The 22,542-nt window shown below is 48.1% G+C and overlaps 1 protein-coding gene across 6 annotated transcripts in view; it reads left to right on the top strand.

Annotated features, from left to right (window-relative positions):
- Positions 1 to 22,542, top strand: part of fsip1 (fibrous sheath interacting protein 1) — an 803,825-nt gene that overhangs the window by 48,655 nt on the left and 732,628 nt on the right. For all 6 annotated transcript variants that reach the window (XM_072485060.1, XM_072485031.1, XM_072485039.1 and 3 more), the window contains 2 exons: positions 9,843 to 9,997; positions 10,244 to 10,345. In XM_072485060.1, coding sequence (XP_072341161.1) covers positions 9,843 to 9,997; positions 10,244 to 10,345 — 257 coding nt within the window. The remainder of the gene's footprint in view (positions 1 to 9,842; positions 9,998 to 10,243; positions 10,346 to 22,542) is intronic.

Here is a 22,542-nt window from a genome sequence, read left to right as displayed (position 1 = left end):
GGTGGTAAGATGAATACAGAACTGGCTCGGTCACAGAAGCAGTAGAAGGGTGTCTTTCTGAATGGATGATTGTGACGAGTGGTGTTCCACAGGGATCGGTGCTTGGGCCTCTGTTGTTTGTGGTGTACAGAAACAATTTGGAGTAAAATGTAGCCTGTCTGATTAGTAAGTTCGCGGATGACACCAAGGTTGGTGGAGTGGCATAGTGTTGAGGATCGTCAGACGATACAGCAGGACATAGATAGGTTGGAGACTTGGGCAGAGAAATGGCAAATGGAATTTAATCTGGACAACAAATGTGAGGTGATGCATTTTGGTAGGTCTAACATAGAGGGGGAAATATACCGTAAATAATATAATATAATCACTTATTGTCACAAGTAGGCTTCAGTGAAGTTACTGTGAAAAGCCCCTACTAGTTAAATTCTGGCGCCCTTCGGGGAGGTCAGTACGGGAATTGAACTCGCGCTGCTGGCCTTGTTCTGCATTACAAGCCAGCTGTAGAGCCCACTCTACTAAACCAGCCCCTAAATGGCAAATCTCTAAGGAATATAGAAAGTCAGAGAGATCTGGATGTGGAGATCCACAGATCTTTGAAGGTGGCAACACAAGTGGACAAGGTAGTCAAGAAAGCATCTGAATGCTTGCCATCATTGGACGGGGCATTGAGTATAAAAACTGGCAAGTCATGCTACAGTAATATAGAACCTTGGTAAGGCCGCACTTGGAATATTGCGCACAATTCTGGTCGCCACACTACCAGAAGGATGTGGAGGCTTTGGAGGGTGTGCAGAGGAGGTTTACCAGGATGGTGCCTGGTCTGGAGGGTGTTGGCTATGTGGAAAGACTGAATAGACTTGGACTGTTTTCATTAGAAATACAGAGGTTGAGGGGTGACCTGGTAGAGGTCTACAAGATTATGACGGGCATGGATAGAGTGGATGGGCAGACACTCTTTCCAAGGGTGGAGTGGTCAGTCACCAGGGGGCATAGGTTTAAAGTCCGTGGGGCAAAGGTTAGAGATGTGTGAGGCAGGTTTTTTACACTGAGGGTGGTGAGTGCCTGGAACGTGTTGCCAGGGGAGGTTGTGGAAGCAGCTACATTAACGGCGTTCAAAAGGCATCTTGACAAACAGATGGATAAGATGGGATGGGTATAGAGGTATACGGCACAAGGAAGTGCTGAGGATTTTGGCAAAGGAGGGCCGAAGGGCCTGTTCCTGTGCTGTATTGGTCTTGTTCCAAGAACAAAGTTGTTTTTTTAGAAAATTGATTTGGTTGATCTCGGGGTTTGTGTGGGTGGGGAAGCAGAGGCGAGGGTGGATGGGGTGGGGTGGCAGAGGTTGGGGGCTGGTGTTGCTGAATTTGATAAATTATTATTGGACTGCAGACATTACGAAGGTGAGGAAATGGCCCGTGGAGGCGAGGCAGGTTTGGGGGCTGATGGAGGCAGCATCGTGTAGGGGGATGTACTTGAGGACTTTTGTTGTTGGTGTATCTGCCGTTCTCGCCGGACAGTGGTGGTGTCGGCTCTGAGGGTGTGAGGGGCAGTGTAGGCAGCACTTGGGGTTGGAGGGTATGTCATTGTGGGCGCCATAGGTTTGTGTCGTTGAGACTGGATATGAGGTTCCGGGGGTGGCGCATGCGGGGATTGATTACTTCAGGGACTTGTTTATCGGGGGCAAATTTGAGTTTCCGAAGGGGAATGGGTTTTGGTACCTGCAGGTTCGGGATTTTGTGAAGAGAGAGGTGCTGTCTTTCCCGGGGTTGCCGCCTCCGGTGCTGCAAGATAAGCTTCTGTCCCAGGACGAAATAGGGGAAGGGAAGGTGTTGCATATTTACTTTTAAAATAAATTTAGAGTACCCAATTATTTTTTTCCAATTAAGGGGCAATTTAGTGTGGCTATTGCCATTGGGTAGGCCGCGTGCTGGCCTGCCGGCAGGTGGCGGCCGATTGAGAGAGGGGGGAGAAGGATTATTGGTGGGGTGGAGGGTGTTGGATGGGGTGGTGGGGGCTGAGATGCGTGGTGGTTCGATGGGGGCAGTCATATGGTCAGTGTCACTCTGTGCAACCACGGCCACAGTGGGGTGCGCAGCAAGATGGCTGTCTTGTAGGCCTTTGCAATGGCGGTCCGTGGCTAAACAGCCCAGTCCCGTGGAGGGGGGTTTCAACCTCAACCCCACGACCCATTAACTGATCACCCCCATCCCACCCCCCACCCCCCCCCCCCCCCCCCCACCCGCGCCCCCTGCCGCCCACCCGGCCTTGGCAGATGTCCCCCAGGGCCAGCAGCCCACTGTCATGCCTTTGCATGTCCTCCCTCCTCTTTCTCCCTTATCAGCTATGGCACCTGTTTTCCGATTTTTAACCACAAGTGAAACTCGCTGTCAGTCATTCCTCCCAGGTCGCGACCGATTCTCTGCCCAATTGCACCTTGCTGACAGAGAATCCTGCCAATGAACTCTCTAAATTATAATTTCTGGTTTGATTTTGCTTTAACATGAGGAAAAAAAATCTATAATTGTGGAATTTTCCCAGAAAATAGCAAAGTGTCAAGTCCAGATGGAAAACCGGCGTGGAAACGGGCAGGTTTACCACCAAGATGTTTCCACACTTTGCCATTTTTTGGAAGATACTGTGCAATGTTATTGTAAGGGGCAGGGCTTAAAGACGCTGGTAAGCCTGGCTTCACCTTTTTTAATGGGCGCCCGATCATCTGAAAAATTCCCTTATTATTATTACCATTCGTCTGTAAGTATGCAACATGCATGTCTAGAGATTGACTCTTCATGCTGTACGATCTGGCTAACTCTGCCTTTTACCCCCAAAACTGTCAGAAACTGAATGCAGGAGGTCTCAGCGTTTTACTCCATCTCATGCATAAAATATTAAAACTACACACTCCTATAGCATGTATCCTGACCAGCCATCAATATCCTGGAGGTTACCCTTGACTGAAACCTTAACTGACCAGCCAAATAAATGACGCGGGTACAAGAGCAGGTCAGAGGCTGCAAAGTTTATAGTGAGAAGCTCCTGACTCCCCAAGTGCTGTCAACCATCTAAGAGGCACCGGTCAGGAGTGTGATGGAATACTCTTCACTTGCCTGGAGAAGTGCAGCACCAACAACACTCGAGAAACTCAACACCATCCAGGACAAAGCAGCCGCCTTGATCAGCACCCTCTCCACCACCTGAAATGTTCACTCCTGCCACCACCACTCAATGGCAGAGGTGTGTAGCAAGATGCACTGCAGCGACTCACCAAGCTCATTCAACAGCACTTTACACAACCTCTAACACCTAGCAGGACAAGGGCAGCAGATGCATGGGAACACTGCAAGTTCCCCTCCGAGTCTCACGCCATCTGACTTGAACTATATTGTTCTTCCTTCACTGTCTCTGGGTCAAAATCCTGGGACTTTTGCCTGTTGGCTACAATGCATTTTGGAACATGAATTTGGAAGATACTGGGCTGGATTCTCTGATTCTCTTTTGCCGGGAGCTAGCAGGGAGGCTGTGTAGAGCACCCGGCTCTAGCTACCGATACGGCCTGGAGAATTGCCAGGTCCGTGACCGCGCATGCGCATGGCGGCGGCCTACAGTGGCCATGCGGTGCTTCATGGCGGATGTTGCTCGTGGACCCGGCTTGCGAAATAGTCCTCTTCTTCGACCAGCTCGCGTGCTCCGGACCGCCCCACCACAGTGCCCCCAGCCCCGAATATGTCCACCCCTGCCCGCGGATCGGCCCTCCCCCAACTGTGGCAGCGCTGGACTGAGTCTGCAGCCGCCACACTGAGTTCCCGACGGGTGAGACCATGAAAGATTCACGCCATCGGGAACTCAGCCAGTTGGGGACGGAGCATCGCGGGGCGGGCTTCAGCCAACGTACAGAGGCCGTGGATACGGCGTGCTATGATGCTTTTCAGGGGGTGGTGCATCATGAAAGTGGCAGCGCCCCCGATTTCGGTGTCATTGGGGATTCTCCACCTCGTCGCCGAACGCGATTTCGGCGCGGGGATTGGAGAATCCAGCCCACTATATAAATGCAAATCCTTTCTTTTTTTTTTACACTATTCTAACTTGAACATAACTTCACAGCGCCAGAGACCTGGGTTTGATTCCCGGATTCGGTCACTGTCTGTGCGGACTCTGCACGTTCTCCCCGTTTCTGCGTGGGTTTCCTCCGGGTGCTCCGTTTCCTCCCACAAAGGTCCTGAAAGATGTATTGGGTGAATTGGACATTCTGAATTCTCCCTCGGTGTATCCAAACAGGCGCTGGAGTGTGGCGACTAGGGGATTTTCACAGTACTTCATAGCAGTGTTAATGTAAGCCTACTTGTGACACTAATAAAGATTATTATTACTATTCATTATTATTGGTTCAAAAGCCTGGAATTCCCCACTGAAAATCATTATAGAAATGCCATCATTCATATTGCAGCACTTCAAGAAGTCAGCTCAATGACAGCGCCACAAGGCAATAAAGTGTAATTAAAATGACCTTGCCAGCAATGCCAACATTGTGCAATCAAATATAAGTAAAATTTGTCAGCTGCATTTGTTCTCGAGTAAGTTTACCTTGTAATTTATCTCCACATAGTGTAATCTATTTCTTCATTGCCTTATGATATCTATGGTTGTCTCAAAGACATGTTGTACCTTTGATCTTCAACAACAGATGGCAGTAGAACACTGACTAAACTCTTGTTTTTTTTCCTCTCCCTTGTTTACTGAAATAATCAGTAACTTTCAAAAGTTTTTTTAGAAAGATCTTGTCATAAAGTTGTAAATTTACAAAACGATTGTTTCCTGGAATTGATTACAGGGGCCATATCTAACCATGTGATGTTTTAAAAAGAGTTACTTTTCACTTCAGGTTTATCATCTGTTAGTGTGCAGAATTAGAAATTATTTATTTCAATAGTAAAAGTAAAGTAAAATTGCCATAGCCCCAGATGACCATAGGCTGCTTTCCCCTTTTTGAGGGGAGAGCTGACTGGTGGTGATTTAATCTGAGGATCATCACACCTCAGACGAGGTGCAAGGTTGAGAAGACGGAGCCTTCATGAATAACCTCAGTCAGTACAGGAATTGAACCCATGCTGTTGGCCTCACTCTGCATCACAAACAAGTTGTCCAGCCAACTGAGCTAAACTGGCCCCAGTTTTTGATCGTAGTGGAAAAATAAATTGCAGAACCATTGAGTGCTGTTTTTGTTTCCCTTCGCTATATCTTATTTTTCTTCAGATGAACCTAACTAGTATAGTAATTATTGGACCAGGAAGTTGTGCTTTTCCAAAATTCAAATTATGAGTTAATTTAGTAGATAATGCTGTACTCCCTACCAGTTGGGCATGGCTTTATGTTCTTGGTTTGCTTATTACCCAGATTTGTCTGTCCTTGGTGGTAAATATTATTAAGTTATTCAATGTGAAGAAAAGAGGGAATTGGGAAGATATGCAGGATTGGGCAAGTAGAAGTTAAATGTTTAAAATTTTAAAGTTTTAAGGGGTTGAGATTAAAGTGGAAGTTCTTAACAGTCTTGGTCAAGAGGAGTTGTTAATTGTGTGTTTGCTGACCTACATTGGCTCCCAGTCAAGCAACATCTAATTGTAATGTTCTTGTCGAATGGCCTGATTTATAATACAAGAACACTTGTAGCTAAAGTTATAAATGATTTACTAACATTAACTGAGGGTCAAATATTTACAAAACAACAGATAAATAACAGTATGAACGTGCACAAGCCACTATCTCTCTCCCAGCTCTAGTCAGTCTGTGGTTACCTGACTCCACCAATCACTTGTATACTAATGAGATTCGTGGAGGTCAGTCGGTGAAATTACAACACAACCATGGTATCACTACACTTATTTTAAAATTCTTATCCTTGTGTTCAAATTTCTCCATGGCTTCGCCTCCCCACTATCTCTGTAACCTCTTCCAGCCCTACAGCCCTTTGCAATTTATGTGCTGCTCTAATTTATTTTAGAGGTTGAAAAAACTTGGTTTGTTCTCACTGGAACGAAGGAGGTTGAGGGACGACCTGATAGAGGTCTACAAAATTATGAGGGGCATAGGCAGAGTGGATAGTCAGAGACTTTTTCCCAGGGTAAAGGGGTCAATTACTAGGAGGCATAGGTTTAAGGTGAGAGGGGCAAGGTTTCGAGGCAATTTTTTTACACAGAGGGTAGTGGGTGCCTGGAACTCGCTGCCGGAGGAGGTGGTGGAAGTAGGGATGATAGTGACGTTTAAGGTGCGTCTTAACAAATACATGAATAGGATGGGAATAGAGGGATATGGACCCCGGAAGTGTAGAAGATTTTAGTTTAGATGGGCAGCATGGTCGGCGCAGGGTTGGAGGGCCGAAGGGTCTGATACTGTGCTGTACTTTTCTTTGTTCTTTGTTCTTTGTAATTCTGGCCTCTTGTGCATCCCCAATTTTTAATTGTCCCATTGTTGGTGGCTGTTCCTTCAGTTGCCAAGGAAACTATGGAATCCCCTCCCTACAACACTCACCTCTCCATTTCACTTTCCTCCTTTAAGACACTCCTTAAAATCTACCTCTGTCCAGACTTTTGGTCATCTGACCTAATATCCCCTTATGTGGCTCGCTGACATACTTTGTTTTTTAATGCTCCTGTGAGGCACCTTGGAATGTTTCATTATGTTAACAGCACTATATACATGCAGGTTGTTACCGTTGAGGGAGTTTTGATGGTATCAAGCCAACCTTTTTGTCTACTGTAAATGCTGATGCAAATTCATTATTCAGTATTTCCACATTTACTTATTTATCAGTTTTTAAGGGGCTCACATAACTCTTGAGCCCCCTTTCTTTCCTAATTAATTGTAAAGGTTTTGTGTTGATTTTTATATCCCTGACAAGTTTCTTTTCATACTCCTTTTTACCAGCTCTTACTATCTGTTTTGTTATCTTTGCTGTTCTCTGAGTCTCTCCCATTCTCCAGGACCTGTGCTAGTGTTTGCACTTTTGTATCCTTTTTTAGTGTTTGCACTTGCACTTTTGTATGCTTTTTCTTTTAAGTTTATGTTGCTTCTTATCTCTTTAGTTATCATGGCTGTTTTTTTTGGCAAGTAAATTCCTTTGCCCTTTGGGAGTACAAACAGGTTCTGCATTACTTAAAATTTTATTTTGAACACCCAATGATCTGACATTTTACTCGTGAACAGATCTGTGGATGGTCTCTGTCTCATCCCAGTGACGTTAGACTTCCCAAAATCTTCACAGTTGTTTAGTGTTCTCTTTTTACCATTGCATTGAACTTGAATATATTATGGTTTTATTAGATAAATTAAAAAAAAAAAAAATTAGAGTACCCAATTCATTTTTCCAATTAAGGGGAAATTTAGCATGGCCAATCCACATCCTTGGGTTGTAGGGGCGAAACCCACGCAAACATGGGGAGAATGTGCAAACTCTACACGGACAGTGACCCAGAGCCGGGATCGAACCTGGGATCTTGGTGCCGTGAGGCACCAATGCTAACCACTGTGCCAGTGTGCTGCCCCTTTTTATTAAATAAATATTCATATATTATTAAACTAAATTAGGCTTATTATTCATTACTGAGTCTCTGCTCACGCATTACACTTATCTTCAGCTTCTTCTCTCCCGGTTAGGTTCAAATCCCTTCATGGCCTTAACACTCCTACTTGTCACTTTGATCGGAATTCTCCGGTCGTTGTGATTCATCTTTCCTGCTGGCAGCGCACCCCCGCCTGCGGGTTTCCTGACGCTGCTGGTTGGGGGTCCAGAGAATCCAGCCCTTTATAGCCAAATCTAGTTCCCCACTTCTCCCCGCCTGTGAACTCTCCAATTCTGGCCTCCTCTACAATCCTTCTCCCTTCATTCTTTTGTTGGCAGTGTGCCTTCAACTGTCTAGACCCACAATCTGAAATTCCCTACCTAAATCCTGACAACTCTACCTTCTTAGTAGTCACCTCTTTTTTTTTTTGATAAATATTTTAATTCTCCATTTTCACATTTTCTTCAGAATTTACCCCCCACCAACAAACTGTAAACAGTAACGAATACAATGTCAATCCCCCTACCAACAACAACGATCCCATCCTCCCACCACCCCCCAAATAACGGCCCACCTGACAATATAAGCATCAAATAAAACTGAACCTCGCAAGGAGGAAAAAAGAAAAAGGATTCAGGAATCGCCCCTGGTCACCGTTGACACATATAGTCCACCCCCCCATCCCCCTAATATTCAATGCCATCCAATCCTCGAAAGAGTATGTGAATGGCACCCATGAATTGTAGACACCCCCCCCAACCCCCCTCCCAGACTCCTCCCCTCCACTTTCTTTTGTAAACTCCTCCCCCCAACCTTGGTTCCTTCCCCCAACTTTTTACCCCGGCTAGACTCGCCAAACCCTGTTCTACCAGGCTCCGATGGCCGCAGCCCCTCCCCCCACCTCACTCCCGTTCACTGGCCGGCTGAAAACGGTCAGCGTGGAGGCCCCCGCCCGGGTCTCCTTCCCCCTTGCCCGGTCCCAGGAAAACCAAGAAATCCCCTTTAGCACACAACCCCCCCATACACACCCAAGCCCCAAAGAACCGTCATTGCAAATGAAAGTCCCATCTCTTCCCTTGTCCAAATATACAGAGTTGACTCTTTTAGTACATACACCAACACGCAGTGAAAAAATAAAGTTACATGAGGATACATCAGTACACGACCCACTCTCAGTCCCATTTCTCAATTCTGCCACAGTCCTTCTGCCTTTACAAACTCTTCCGCCGTCCCAAAATAAAAGTCCTTGGATTTGTGGGTCACCCTCAACTTAGCTGGATATACTATGTCGCACTGCACCTTGCTGATGTACAGTTCCTTCTTCACCTGGCTGAAGGCAGCCCACCTCCTCGCCAGCTCCACTGTAAAGTCCTGGTATATGTGTATACCAGCTCTAGCCCGCTGCACCACCCGCTTCTGCTTTGCCCAGCACAGGACCTTCTCCTTCACGCTGTACCTACGGAAACACACAGTTACTACTCTTGGCGGCTCACTCGCCTTTGGTATAGGCCTCCATGACTGATGAGCCCAATCCAGTTCGTATCGAGAGGGATCGTCCCCCTCCCCCAATAGCTCCGCCAACATCGTGGCAAAATACTCCATCGGCCTCTGGCCTTCCACCCCTTCGGGCAGACCCACGATCCTCAGATTCTGCCGCCTGGATCTGTTTTCCAGGTCTTCCATTTTGGCTCGCAGACCCTTGTTGGTCTCTGTCACCTTTCGCAACTCCTTCCCCCATCAAGGTGAGTTGATCACTGTGCTGCGATAGTAGGCACCTCTTTGATCAGATTTTTGACCTATTTTGCCTGAGCCCTTTTGAAAACCTATCTCTGCCAAACGCCTTGAGACATTTTGCTACATAAAAGGCACTATGTAAAGTTGTTACTGTGCTTGATGCAAGTAAGGAATTCTATTTACTAATGTGCCTCTCCATTTTATGTGGAGTTTCTAACCCAAATATAAAAATCGATCAAGTTATTTTCACAATCTATGCACTAAAGTTATGTGTTTCAATTCCGAAATTTCAGAGCTCAATTTGCATCTATTGAAGCAAAATTTATTTTGTAGAATTGTTTCAAGTGACTCATTTTTCTTTTTTAAGTACTTTGTTTTCTTGCTGTATCCAGCATCTGGTTCAAAATCGGAAATTCATTGGCAAACTGGTTACACATCTATCAGCCAACATTGGAAAAGGATGTGGTATATTATTTTGTTCATTAAATTGAAGCAGCTCAGTAGGTGGCGGGAATCTATTCAATAAATTCTAACAACCGTTTGTTTTCTTGTCAGACTACCAAAACAATGATGAAGGAGTTAAATTGACATCAGAAGCCAAATTGCCTTCAGAAGCCAACACTAAAAATTTCCAAAGCAAAGAGGCAAGGAACCAAATGTTCCCCCAAAATAGGATCAAAGTTAAAGATTTTGTTAAGAAGAACATTGAGGTATGTGGAATTATTTTGATCTCACCAGAATCTGTTGACTGCAACAGTACCTCATTGTCTTGACGTGTATAAGTGTTGGATCCATTGTTGGCTCATTGCATTAGTCCAATTTCACTTTTATCACCTATTTGTCTTTGAATTACCTATGTATTTTTAAAAAAGAGGTTTGGTTGATAATGGATTTTTCGTGTTGATAATGGATTTTTCTGTTATGAGTTGTTAATAACTAATTGCAAATGTTTGCAGTTGGCAAAAGAAGCAAAGAATCCAGTGCTGCTGACTGATGATGAGAAAAAAAGACTAGCAGAACTATTGATGAATGTTGATGCTGAGACGTCAAACAATGAAGTAAGGCCAGTTTTCAGCACATTAAAACTTTGCATTCCTCTACAGCAAAGCTCATCTTGATTGCTTTTTGTGAGATGGTTCAATGTTGTCTTCAGATACCGAAATTAAATAACCATTCTTTTATGTGTGAGCATCGAGGCGATTTTTAGGTGGATTCATAACCATTGGAGGGCGGCATAACCAAGCGCAATGCTGTCTTCACTGAACACTTCCTACAGTACCAGTCTTTTTGATCGCAACCAGGAGTGGAGACATGCCAGTTTTCACCTCTTCAATTCATGGATGCTTAGGTTTATTGTAGTTCACTTATTGTTGCTGAGATCAACTGAATACAGATTGATTCATGATCCTGGTCTCGAGGATAATAATTACTGGGCCAGAATTGGCATGGTCGTGGCATCACCCTCTTTTGGTGGGCTGCCATCACTAGCCCCACTGTTGCCTAATCGGGTACACTGGGCCTCCTTGATGATATTTAAAAAGCAGTCTGCACCTCTTAAAGGGGAGTTGCACTTTATCTGCAGGCAACGAGAAGGCATTCAGGATCTTGCATGCAAAGGAGGGGCTTTGAGGGACCTATCCTGGTCGACAAGATCAGCTGGAGTAAAATGTTCTAATATCACCCAGTGACAAGAAGGCATCCCACTGAATTGCTCCACTGCATTGTGTACAGTAGAGTCTATCCAGAACAGGAGGAGCGCCCTTCGACGTGACTGCAATGGTCAATGACCTGACCAAGATTTCTCAGGTATGGTTCTTAGCTGTTATTTTACACCACTCTCTGCATATTCTGGCATGACTTGAAGTCCCAGAGTTCTCAACTCTTTTCTTTGATTATCTTTTTAACAAAAATGTATTTTATTACAAACATGTATCAAAATGGTTACAGCAAATAAACACCCCGGGAAACATACTTACCAACAATCAACTATACAATTTGTACAACTTTTTCCCCTTTTTCACCCCCCCCCCCATGACGAACCCTTCATCCAAATAAAGATCCCTCACCTTGACCACTTAGCTCATACTTTATCTTCTCCAACCTCAGGAAGTCATACAGTTCCTCCATCCAGGCCGCCACTTCAGTAAAATTCTCCGCTGTGTAATCAGAGAGGCAAAGGCCATGATATCGGCGTTCCTTCTCCCATGAGCACCGGCTTCTCTGAAACCCCAAATATCGCCATCAAAGGGTCCGGATCCACCTCTTTCCCCCACTATCCTCGCTAGGACCGTAAACACACCTGCCCAGAATCTCTCCAATTTTGCACAACCCCAGAACATGTGCATGTGATTTGTTGGACCCCGCCCACCTCTCCTACTCATCTGCCACCCCCTGGAAGAACCCACTCATTCTTGCCCGAGTCATATGTACCGGCGTACCACTTTAAACTGTTTCAGGTTGATCCTTGCCCAAGAGGAGGTCCCGTTTACCCTACGCAGCGCTTCACTCCATACTCCCCAATTGATCTCCCCTCCCAACTCTGCTTCCTATTTCTCCTTGATCTTCGCTACCCACTTGCCCCCCTGCTCCCCCAGCCACTTGTATATATCCCCAATTCTTCCCTCCCCTTCCACATTCGGAAGCAGCAGTCGTTCCAGCTGAGTGTATCCCAGCAACCTCGGGAACCCCCTCCAGACCTTTCGCACAAGTCCCTAACCTGCAGATACCTGAACTCACTCTCGGGAGCTCCACCCTCTCCCTACTCGGTGCCAATGGCAACACTGCCGTCATCATAGCCCTTAAACTGGATCCCTGGCAAAATTCCTCCTCCATCCTAACCCACTCTACCCCTTCTCCTTCCCAGCATCGCCGCACCTTTTCCACATTCGTAATAATGAAGCAAGTTCAGCTGCCTCTGCCTCTGTAGCAGGGTCCTCCCGACCCTTGGCACCTTCCCCACCCATACAAAGTCCGAAATAATTGTGTCCAATTTCCAAAAAAAGGCCTTTGGTATAAAGATCGGGGGTGCCTGAAGAATAAACAGGAACCTCGGCAGCATACTCATTTTTACCACCTTTTCTTTGATTATCAGCACTCGTTTCTTCTAGTATCAATCACCCCATCTCATTCTGGTCCCAATGCGATACTCTGCAATTCCACGCTTCTCATTACTGCTGCCTTCAACTCCTCACACCTCTTGTCACCAACACATTTGTCGGCACCACTATTTGACCTTGGCACGCACGTTCTCAAAGCATCTCATTCAGCCACCGTCAAACACTATTTCACGTAAAACTGGCGAACAATAAGAGGAGAGGAAGAGGGAGAACATTCAATCTGTCAATAGAAAAATGTAGATCTTGAGAATGGGTCATGACAAAAGTATGGTGAGGCTGGAGGATCCATTCCGCAACATTTCTTTGCTGTTTTGCATTGAAATCTCCACCCATGCACTTTGCACACCGAGGTACAGATACCTTCAGCAAACACTCATCTCCCTGCTTATTCTTCAGACTAAATGCTAATTCTTGTCTCCCTTGTCACCTTTAGGTTAAGAACATGGAAAGCATTCACATGTTTAGGAGCTGGCAAAAGGCATTACCCAAAATGACACAGTAGTACTCTAGCTCACTTCAGCAAACAGCTGCTCGGAGCCTCTCACGATGTATATTGTGGAGGCTAGGCCAGAATGGTTTGCCTGGGGAACTGCCGAGCACTAATGTGATGGTGAATGATGGGGGAGGGGGGGCGGGTAAAGACTTCTCAAGCAGCTTCCTTGAAGAAGAACTTCCTTAAGGAAGAGCTTGCATCTTATTCTTGGTACAATCGACATAAAAAAGGATCTTAAGGACACAAGTGAAGACTTCGAGGGAGCATTCAACATTCCCTACACACCATAATTGTTTAAGTGCACGGGGCAGTCTGTCACTGAGTTTCTGCACACTGGCAGCATGGACAGTTCCACCTTTACCCAATGTGGGACTGCTGTTGTGCACAGCATTGAAATTGCACAGTCAACCATGGAGTGAATTATCTGTGACTATTACAGTCGGCCCCTCAATGTTGTCATCGCTGGGAACCAGACAGCTACCATCATGGCTTTGGTGACTTACATCTCCTTAGCCTTGGATTGAAGCATGAAGAGCATGAACAGGAGTGTTCAGGGGATTGCTGTACTCCTCCGATCAGTTCAGAATGAGGGAACCGGGAGTCTGGAGGTACAGACTCACGATCCAATGGTGGAGGCTAAAAGTATACAATTTGTATTGAATTTACTATCTTATTATTCTGAAATGTGAAATTATTAAACTCTTTAGTTCAGCAAGCAAATTATTGAACTTGGGTAAAAGTTAATCCTACATTTGTGCTACTATAGAAGCACGATTATTGAAAATTTACAGCTCCTGGATCATAGAAAGTTGAGGCTTGTTAATGGGGATGACAGGTTTGAAATTTGAAACATATCCATTACTGGAACACAATGCGGAGATTTCTGAGTTACAACAGATCAAAACATTTGTGTGACAGATAAGGTTCTTGTTGTTTGAAAACGACAGAGAAATATGGATGAAAACTTACTTTATAGTGGGATCTGTTGGGAGATCTTGATTACCTCCGCCATTGAAGGTGGGCGGAGCTCATGTTTTGGCCTCTGTTTGTTTTATCTGAAACAATATAGTTCAAAAACAAATGGGCAAATTTCAGCAAAACTTGGTGTAGGGATAGGGTGTGGTCAAAGGAAGAACTAATTATTTAGAGCGCTATTTGTGGAGCAATTCAGGACATGCTAATAGGCCAGCACTCTGCTGGCGCAAATTCCGAGCAATTCCTGGCCTAGCGGGCGTTGTAACCACTGGGGGCAGAGTTAGTGCCAAAGAGCCTGGCAGCTGGAGCTGATTTTAAGCACTCTACTTACCCCACACAGTCACTGCAGCCACCAAGATGGCTCAGAGCAGACCTGCCCCCTGAGGCTGCGGTACAGGTGTCCTCTGGTTAGGGTGAGCTCTGCTGATCCCCGCTTCCTCTGCAATGGGGCAGTGCTTTTTTTTTTAATAAACAATTTTATTGAGGTATTTTTGGCATATAAAACAGCAACATTATACCGTAGTGTACAAAAAGCAAATAAGACATAATGCAAGCATCGGCTCCCCTCTCGCAAGAACCTGGCTAAGCAACCCCCAACTACCCCCTCCCCAACTGATGATTAATTCTCCGCGAAGAAGTCAACGAATGGCTGCCACCTCCGGCCGAACCCTGACAGCAATCCTCTCAAGGCGAACTTAATTTTCTCCAGCCCGAGAAAGCTCGCCATGTCCGAAAGCCATACTTCAGACTTCGGGGGCTTTGAATCCCTCCATGCCAACAGTATTCGCCGCCGGGCTACCAGGGAAGCAAAGGCCAAGACGTTGGCCTCTTTCTCCTCCTGGACTCCCGGGACCTCTGAAACCCCAAAAATTGCCACCTCAGGACTCATTGCAATCCTAGTTTTCAGTACCCGAGACATGACGTTCACGAATCCCTGCCAGTACCCCCTTAGTTTAGGACACGCCCAGAACATGTGTACATGGTTTGCTGGTCCTCCGGCACATCAAGCACATTTGTCCTCCAGCCCAAAGAATTTGCTCAAACGGGCCACCGTCATGTGACCCAATGTACGATCTTGAACTGGATCAGACTGAGCCTGGCGCATGTTGCGGTCCTGTTTACTCTACTCAAAGCGTCTGCCCATATGCCGTCCTCTATCTCCTCCCCGAGCTTCTCCTCCCACGAAAGCTTCAGTTCTTCGGTCTGTGCCTCCTCTACTCTCATTAGTTCTTCATAAATGCCGGCGACTTTCCCCTCTCCCACCTCTCCTCTGGAAACTACCCTGTCCTGGATCCCCCTTGATGGGAGGCGTGGGAAGGATGGTACCAATCTGCATAGGAAATCCCGCACCTGCAAGTACCTGAAATCATTCCCTCTCGCCAGCCCGAGCTTCTCCTCCAACACCCTCATGCTCGGGGAGCTCCCTTCCAGGAACAGATCGCCCATCCTCGCAATCCTCGCCCTCCGCCATAATTGGAACCCACCGTCCATATTCCCCGGGGAAAATCGGTGGTTACCGCAGATTGGGGACCAAACCAATGTTCTCACTTCCCCTATATGCCTCCTCCACTGGCCCCAGATCCGTAGAGCTGCCACCACTATAGGGCTGGTGGAGTATCGTGCCGGCGGGAGCGGCAGCTGCGCCGTAACCAAGGCTGCCAAACTGGTGCCCCTGCACGAAGCAGCCTCCATCCACTCCCAAACGGACCCCGTACCCGCCATCCATTTCCTTACCATGGCTTTGTTAGCTGCCCAGTAGTAGTTGCTCAAGTTCGACAAAGCCCGCCCCCCAAGCCCTCGATTCCTCTCGAGCATCGCCTTCCTCACCCGTGGGGACTTTCCCGCACAAACAAATCCCAGGATAATTTTATCGAGCCTCTTAAAGAAGGACCACAGAATGAAAATGGGGAGACACTGAAATATGAACAAGAATCTCGGGAGAATCGACATCTTCACCGTCTGCACTCTCCCCACCAATGACAGCGGGAGCGCATCCCATCTCCGGAACTCGCCCCTCACTTGCTCCACCAACCGAGACAAGTTTAGCTTATGCAACTTACCGCAGTCTCGCGCTACTTGTATCCCTAAATATCTGAAGCTTTCTCCTACCAGCCTGAACGGCAGCCCCCTCCGCCTACTCTCCTGACCTCTCGCCTGCACTACCCACATCTCGCTCTTTGCCATGTTCAATTTATATCCTGAGAACCGACCAAATTCCCTCAGGATTTCCATGATCCCGTCCATCCCCGCCATTGGGTCTGACACGTATAACAGCAGGTCATCCGCGTATAACAAGACTACATGTTCCACTCACCCCCGGACCAGCCCTTTCCAGTCCCTTGAAGCTCACAGAGCAATTCCCGCGGCTCTATAGCCAGCGCAAACAGCAGTGGGGAGAGGCGGCATCCCTGTCTAGTCCAGCGGTGCAGTCTGAAGTGGTCAGGTGTCATCCTGTTTGTCCTCACACTAGCCTCTGGGGCCTGATATAGCAGCCAAACCCAGTCAATGAATCCCACCCTGAACCCAAAACGTCCCAGCACCTCCCGTAAATAGTCCCACTCAACCCAGTCAAAAGCCTTTTCGGCAGCCATTGCTACCACTACCTCTGCCTCCCCGCTCTCCAGGCGCATCATAATCACTTTGAGCAGCCTCCTTAGATTGGCTACCAGTTGCCTGCCCTTTTATGAACCCGGTTTGGTCCTCTGCAATCACGTCCGGTACACAGTCCTCAATTCTAGACGCCAAGATCTTGGCCAGTAACTTAGCGTCTGCTTTAATCAAAGAGATCGGCCTATAGGACCCGCATGCCTATGTGTCTTTATCCCATTTCAGTATAAGTGAGATAGTGGCCTGCGACATCGTTGGGTAAGACCCCTCTGTCTCTTGCCTCGTTGAACACCCTGACCAGCACCGGCCCCACTATCTCGGAGAACTTTTTATAAAACTCCACCGGGTATCCGTCCGGCCCCGGGATTTTACCCGACTGCATGACCTTCAGGCCCCCCAGTACTACTTCAATCCTGATCGGGGCCCCCAGTCCGTCTACCAACCCCCTACCTACTCTTGGGAAGGTCAGTCCGTCCAAAAAGCGCCTCATCCTCATTCCCCCCCCCCTCCCCCCGGTCCTGTGGGGGGTTCCGAGGTGTACAGCTTGCTATAGAAGTCCCTAAACACCTTGTTCAGTCCTACTGCGTCCCCCACCAGGTTTCCCTCCCCGCCGACTACCTTTTCTATTTCCCTAGCTGTGTCTCTTTCTTAGTTGTTGTGCTAGCATTCTGCTGGCCTTTTCCCCTTGCTCGTATATTGCGCCCTTTGCCCTTCCAAGCTGCTCTACGGCCTTCCCTGTAGACAACACCCCAAACTCGGTCTGCAGCCTCTGTCGTTTCCTAAGTAACTCTGGCCTCGGCGACTTCGCATAGCTCCTGTCCGTCCGTAAAATTTCCTTAACCAGTCAGTCCGTTTCTGCCCTGTCTGTCCTGTCCCTATGGGCTCGGATTGAAATCAGCTCCCCTCTCACCACTGCCTTCAGCGCCTCCCAGAGCACCGCTGCTGAGACTTCTCCAGTATCATTTACCTGCAGGTAATTATGCATGCATTCCCTCAGCCTCTCACACACCGCCTCGTCTGCCAGCAGCCCAACTTCCAGCCTCCATTGTGGGCGCTGAAAGCTATCTTTACAAATCTGCAGATCAACCCAGTGCGGAGCATGGTCCGAGATGGTAATTGACGAATATTCTGCACCCGTCATCCCTGTCAGCAAGTCCCTGCTCATGATAAAGAAATCGATTTGGGAATACACCTTGTGGACGTGAGAATAGAATGAAAACTCCTTCACCGACGGCCAACTAAATCTCCATGGGTCAGCTCCTCCCATTTGCTTCCTGAACCCTCTCGGTTCCTTTGCCATCGCTGGCACCCTAACCGTTTTTGAACATGACCGGTCCAGGCCAGGATTAAGAACTGTGTTAAAGTCCCTACCCATGATCAGTTTGCGTGAGTCCAAGTCAGGGATCTCCCCCAGCAACCTCTTAACAAAATTTCGTCATCCCAATTAGGGGCATATACGTTGACCAGGACTACTCTCAGCCCCTCGAGCTTACCCCTAACCATAACAAATCTGCCACCCCTATCCACAACTGTGCCCTCCACCTCAAATTGGACCCGCTTGTTGATCAAGATCGCAACCCCCCTGGTCTTAGTGTCGAGCCCCGAATGGCAGACCTGACTAATCCAGCCCTTCCTTAACCTGACCTGGTCAGCCACTTTCAGATGAGTCTCCTGTAACATGACTACGTCCGCCTTCAAAACCCGTAAATGCGCGAACACGCGCGCCGTCTTGACTGGCCCGTTTAGCCCTCTAACATTCCAGATGATCAGCCTGGTCGGGGGGCACCTTGCCCCCTGCTTTGCCGATCAGCCTTCTCCTTTCTTTGGCCAGCCCCCAAGCCATGTGTCGTGCTTCCTCTGGCCCGCCTCCTGGCGGCCTCCACCCCTGACCTCCTCACTGTTACCATGCACAATTTCCAACATCGTCAGCAGACCTTCCCACCCCCCCAGCAACACCACCCTATAACCTAACCTCTGACATAAACCAGCTAAATGAACACCCCCCATCTGGCTTCCGTAGACCAGCCCACCCAGCTAGCCTGGTGGCTCCCAACTCCGATGCCAGCGGGTCTCTCACCTATTGTTCCCTGGCTCCCCTCACCCCGGCCCATCCACACCACTTCCCCAAATCAGCCACGCTTGAACAAATACTCTAAACCGGACAGAGACAGCCCCAACAATAGTGCAATTTAACTCATACAAAACGAAATAGCAGGCACAGCCAACCATTCCTATCTGAACGCAGAAAGAGATCGCAAAAATTCCCCGAAAAACACCCCCCATATCTGAACCTTTCTAACTATTCTCTTTTTCTAACCAAACTCAAACACACAAGCGAAAAAGAGACATGAAGAGAAAAAAGACAAAAAACACATAAAAACCAAGATACAAAAGCATGAAAAAACATGCAGGCATCTTTCAGAAACAAGAGAGAAAGAATTCAAAGTTCCAACACGAGTCCAAGAGTCCACAGCTCGGGACCAGCCCTCGGCTCTTTGCAAAGTCCATCGACTCCTCGGGTTCCTAGAAATAATGGTGTGGGCCCTCGCGCCGGATACAGCAGCCCAAGTTTCACCTGCTTCTATAAAATCTCTTTAATTTGCCTGTAACCTGCCCTCCTTCTGGCCACCTCTGCGCTCAGGTCTTGGTAAACGCGCAGGGTGCTATTGTCCCAGTTGCAGCTCCGCGTGCTTTTGGCCCATTGAAGAACCCGCTCCTTATCCAGGAACCTGTGGAACCGGACCACCATCATTCGTGAGGGACACCCTCGCCACGGCTGCCTCACCTGCGCTCTATGTGCCCTGTCCACTTCCGGCGGGTGAGGGAACACCTCGTTCCCCAGCAGCTTCTGGAACATATCTGCCACATACGCGGCAGCATCCAGCCCCTCGGCCCCCTCCGGGAGGCCAACGATTCTTAAATTCTGCTGGCGAGACCTGTTCTCCAGGTCCTCCAGTTTTTCGAGGAGCATTTTTTGTTGGTCTCTCAACCTTCGAATCTCCATGTCTGCCACCGTTTGAAAGTCTGCCTGCTCCTCCACCGTCTTCTCCAGCTCCTGGATCTTCTCAGCCTTTTCTCCATTCGGTCAAACGATTTCTGGAGCGGTTCCAAATTATTACTTTTCAGTGCTAGGAAGTTCTCCTGCATAACCTGCAACAGGGGCTCCATTGTCGGCTGAGCTGGCGGTGCCCGGGTCTGGACATCGGCCATATTGGTTTCCCTCACAGCCTCCTCTTTGCCCTTGCTTGTCCACTTCTTCAGCTGTTTGTGATCCTTCCTACTTCTTAGTTCCATACACCTCTGTATGGATTCAGTGCCTGAGTGCTATTACATTCCAATCCAGCATTTAAAAGCGCAAAAATGGGGGGAAAGGTCCAAAAGTCCGACCGGAGCGGGAGCCACCAAGTGTGCGACTTACTCCCTTATAACCACCAACGGACGGCCCATGGGGCAGCGCTTCTGAGGAGTGCAAACACCTGGTGGGCCCCTGATTGAGCTTGGCCCTTGATGATACAGCTGAGGAATGAGAGTTTCCAGAGGAGCGACCTGCGTGGCCTCTCAGATGACCAGAGAGGGGAACACCCCAAGTCCACGCACTTGGCATCAAGTCACTACCCGCTACTACCCCTGGTAGCAAACCCCCAGCAAGCCCGATAGTTTTCAATGTTATCAGTTCTTCTTAGCCTCCCGCTCCCCTCCGCAGCCATGGTGTCCAGTCCACGCTTGTAAACACTTGTAGTAATTTACAGCATCCGGATGCCCGCCTGGGAGGAGCAGAGCATCGTGGAAGGGTGGAGCATACTGTGTCCAATTTGATAATCACATTTAAATGCATACAAATGCGGTTCTGCATGCCGCCACCGGTGCATGGCACAAACTTCATTATCATCATCATCGATGGACCGGAGTATGGCGCCCGAATCGGCGTTGGGTGTGATCACCTGATTCTCCGCCTGATCACGGTTCACGTTTGTGGTGTCGCAAGGCAGAGAATTTTGCCCAGTGTGAATTGGCTTTTTTTTTTTGGAATGTTATGGGCTGTTTGATTTAGAATTTTGTTTATTGTTTTAGAATGTTGTGCATTGTCTCGGCGCTGCTGTGGTGAAATTTCTCACGGGTGTTAAAATGTGAGCAGGGTTTTTAGAGCAGCTTGTTGGATATAGATTGCCCTGCCACTTCCTGCGTGAGATGGGAGCTCTTAACAAAAAATATAAGTTTTCCAGCTTTGTAGTTACAGAGCATTGACCAGGCAGGGAAAAGTCTGACAGCTAAGTTACGCAATTGTAATAATATTGAGTTATCACAGCATGTCAGAGATCGCATTCGGCGCGGGGGCGGAGAATGGCAGTTTACGAGGAAATCGGGACCGGCACCGCTGAAGCGATTCTCCGGTCCCCGGCAATTCTCCGCGCAAAACTGGCCGGGTTCCCGATGGCATGGTTCCAACTACATTCGGCCATCAGGAACCTCGGTTGGCAGCTACGGACTCAGTCCGCGGTCGCTCTGGTGGGGGCGCGGGGGTAGATCACCGGGGGGGGGAGGGTGTTTCATGGAAGGCCTGGGGCAGCACGGATCTGCGGGTGTGCGCGATCTTGGGCGGGGGGAGGGGGGTCTACTTTTTGGATGATAGTCCACGGTCCGCTGCAGGCTGCCATCGTGCGCATGCGTGGACTCCCGACTGGAAGCGTGGGGCCCATATCCGCAGCCAGAGCTGCGAGATGCACTCCGGCGCCCTGCCAGCTCCCTGTAGGTAGGAGAATCACTCTGGACTTTCTTAAGGAAAATCAAGAGTGAAACGCCAGCGTTTTTACGCTGGCGTGGGGACATAGCCCCATTTTTGGAGAATCCAGCCCCAGGGCTCTATATGGAGTGCTCTCTTCACTGTTGCAGTTGTTCTTGCCCGCATGCCTTCCCAGACCTTTTTTTAAAAGCTTCTTCAACTTGTGTCCTGTATAGGAGCTGATACTATACCGATAAAGTAGTAGCTTTTGAAATGTCTTTTTTTTTTAAAGTAATTTATTCCAAACTTATACAAAAGGTTACAAAACATAAACAATTAGGGGAACAAAGTCCCCAACACACATCTGTACAGTTTGTACAAATGTTTCCCTTTTTCACCCCCCTCCAACCCCCCCCCCCCACCAACTCCGTGCCGAATAGTTCCTCAAACATGGTCACGAACATCCCCCACCTTGCCCTGAAGCCCTCCGCTGAACCCCTTAATTTGTACTTGATCTTTTCCAGCCAAAGAAATTCATATAAAGTCCCCTGGCTAAGCTGACATCCCCAGTGGCATTGCTGATCGCCACTCCAGCAGAATTCTTAGCCATGCAATCAGAAAGGCTAAGGCCACCACATCGGTCCTCCTCCCCTCCATCAGCTCCGGTTTCTCCTATATCCCAAATATCGCTCAACCTCCTCCCCCATTATCCTTGTTAGTGCCATGAGCACTCCCGCCCAAATTCTTTCCAACTTTTCACAGCCCCAAAACATGTGAGCATGATTCGCTGGTCCCTGCCCACACTTCTCTTTAAACGTCATGACCTGCTCACCTCCCTGCTTTCCCAACGACCTGTATATGTCTCTGATCCTGCCCTCCCTTTCCACATCCGGGAGCAGCAGTCGCTCCAATAGGTTGTACCTCGGCAAACCTTCCTAACCCTGCGTGCGAAGTCCCTTATCTGCAGGTACCTAAACTCACTTCCTCTAGGGAGCTCTCCCCTCTCCTTTAGTTCCTCTATACTGGCAGACCCTTCGTCCAGGTACAAATCCCTCACCTTAACCAGCCCCATTTTCCTCCACTTCCTATACACAATCCATCCCCTTCTGGCTCAAAACCGTGGTTTTCGCACATCGGCATTAACACCGACATCCCCTCTATCCTAAAGTGCTTCCTCAGCTGGTTTCAGACATTCATCGTGGACTGCAACACAGGGTTCTCGGAGTGTTTCGTTGGCACCATTGGCAATGCTGCCGTCAACTTAGTCCTCAAATTGGATCACCTGCAGGATTCTTCGTCCATCCTAAACCATGTACCATCTCTCCTTCCCACCACGGCCTCACC

This window comes from Scyliorhinus torazame, chromosome 2, assembly GCF_047496885.1.
Source record: "Scyliorhinus torazame isolate Kashiwa2021f chromosome 2, sScyTor2.1, whole genome shotgun sequence".
In the NCBI taxonomy this organism is placed as follows: domain Eukaryota; kingdom Metazoa; phylum Chordata; class Chondrichthyes; order Carcharhiniformes; family Scyliorhinidae; genus Scyliorhinus; species Scyliorhinus torazame.
Note: the sequence above shows the minus strand (reverse complement) of the source record. Positions and strands in the feature narration are given on the sequence as shown.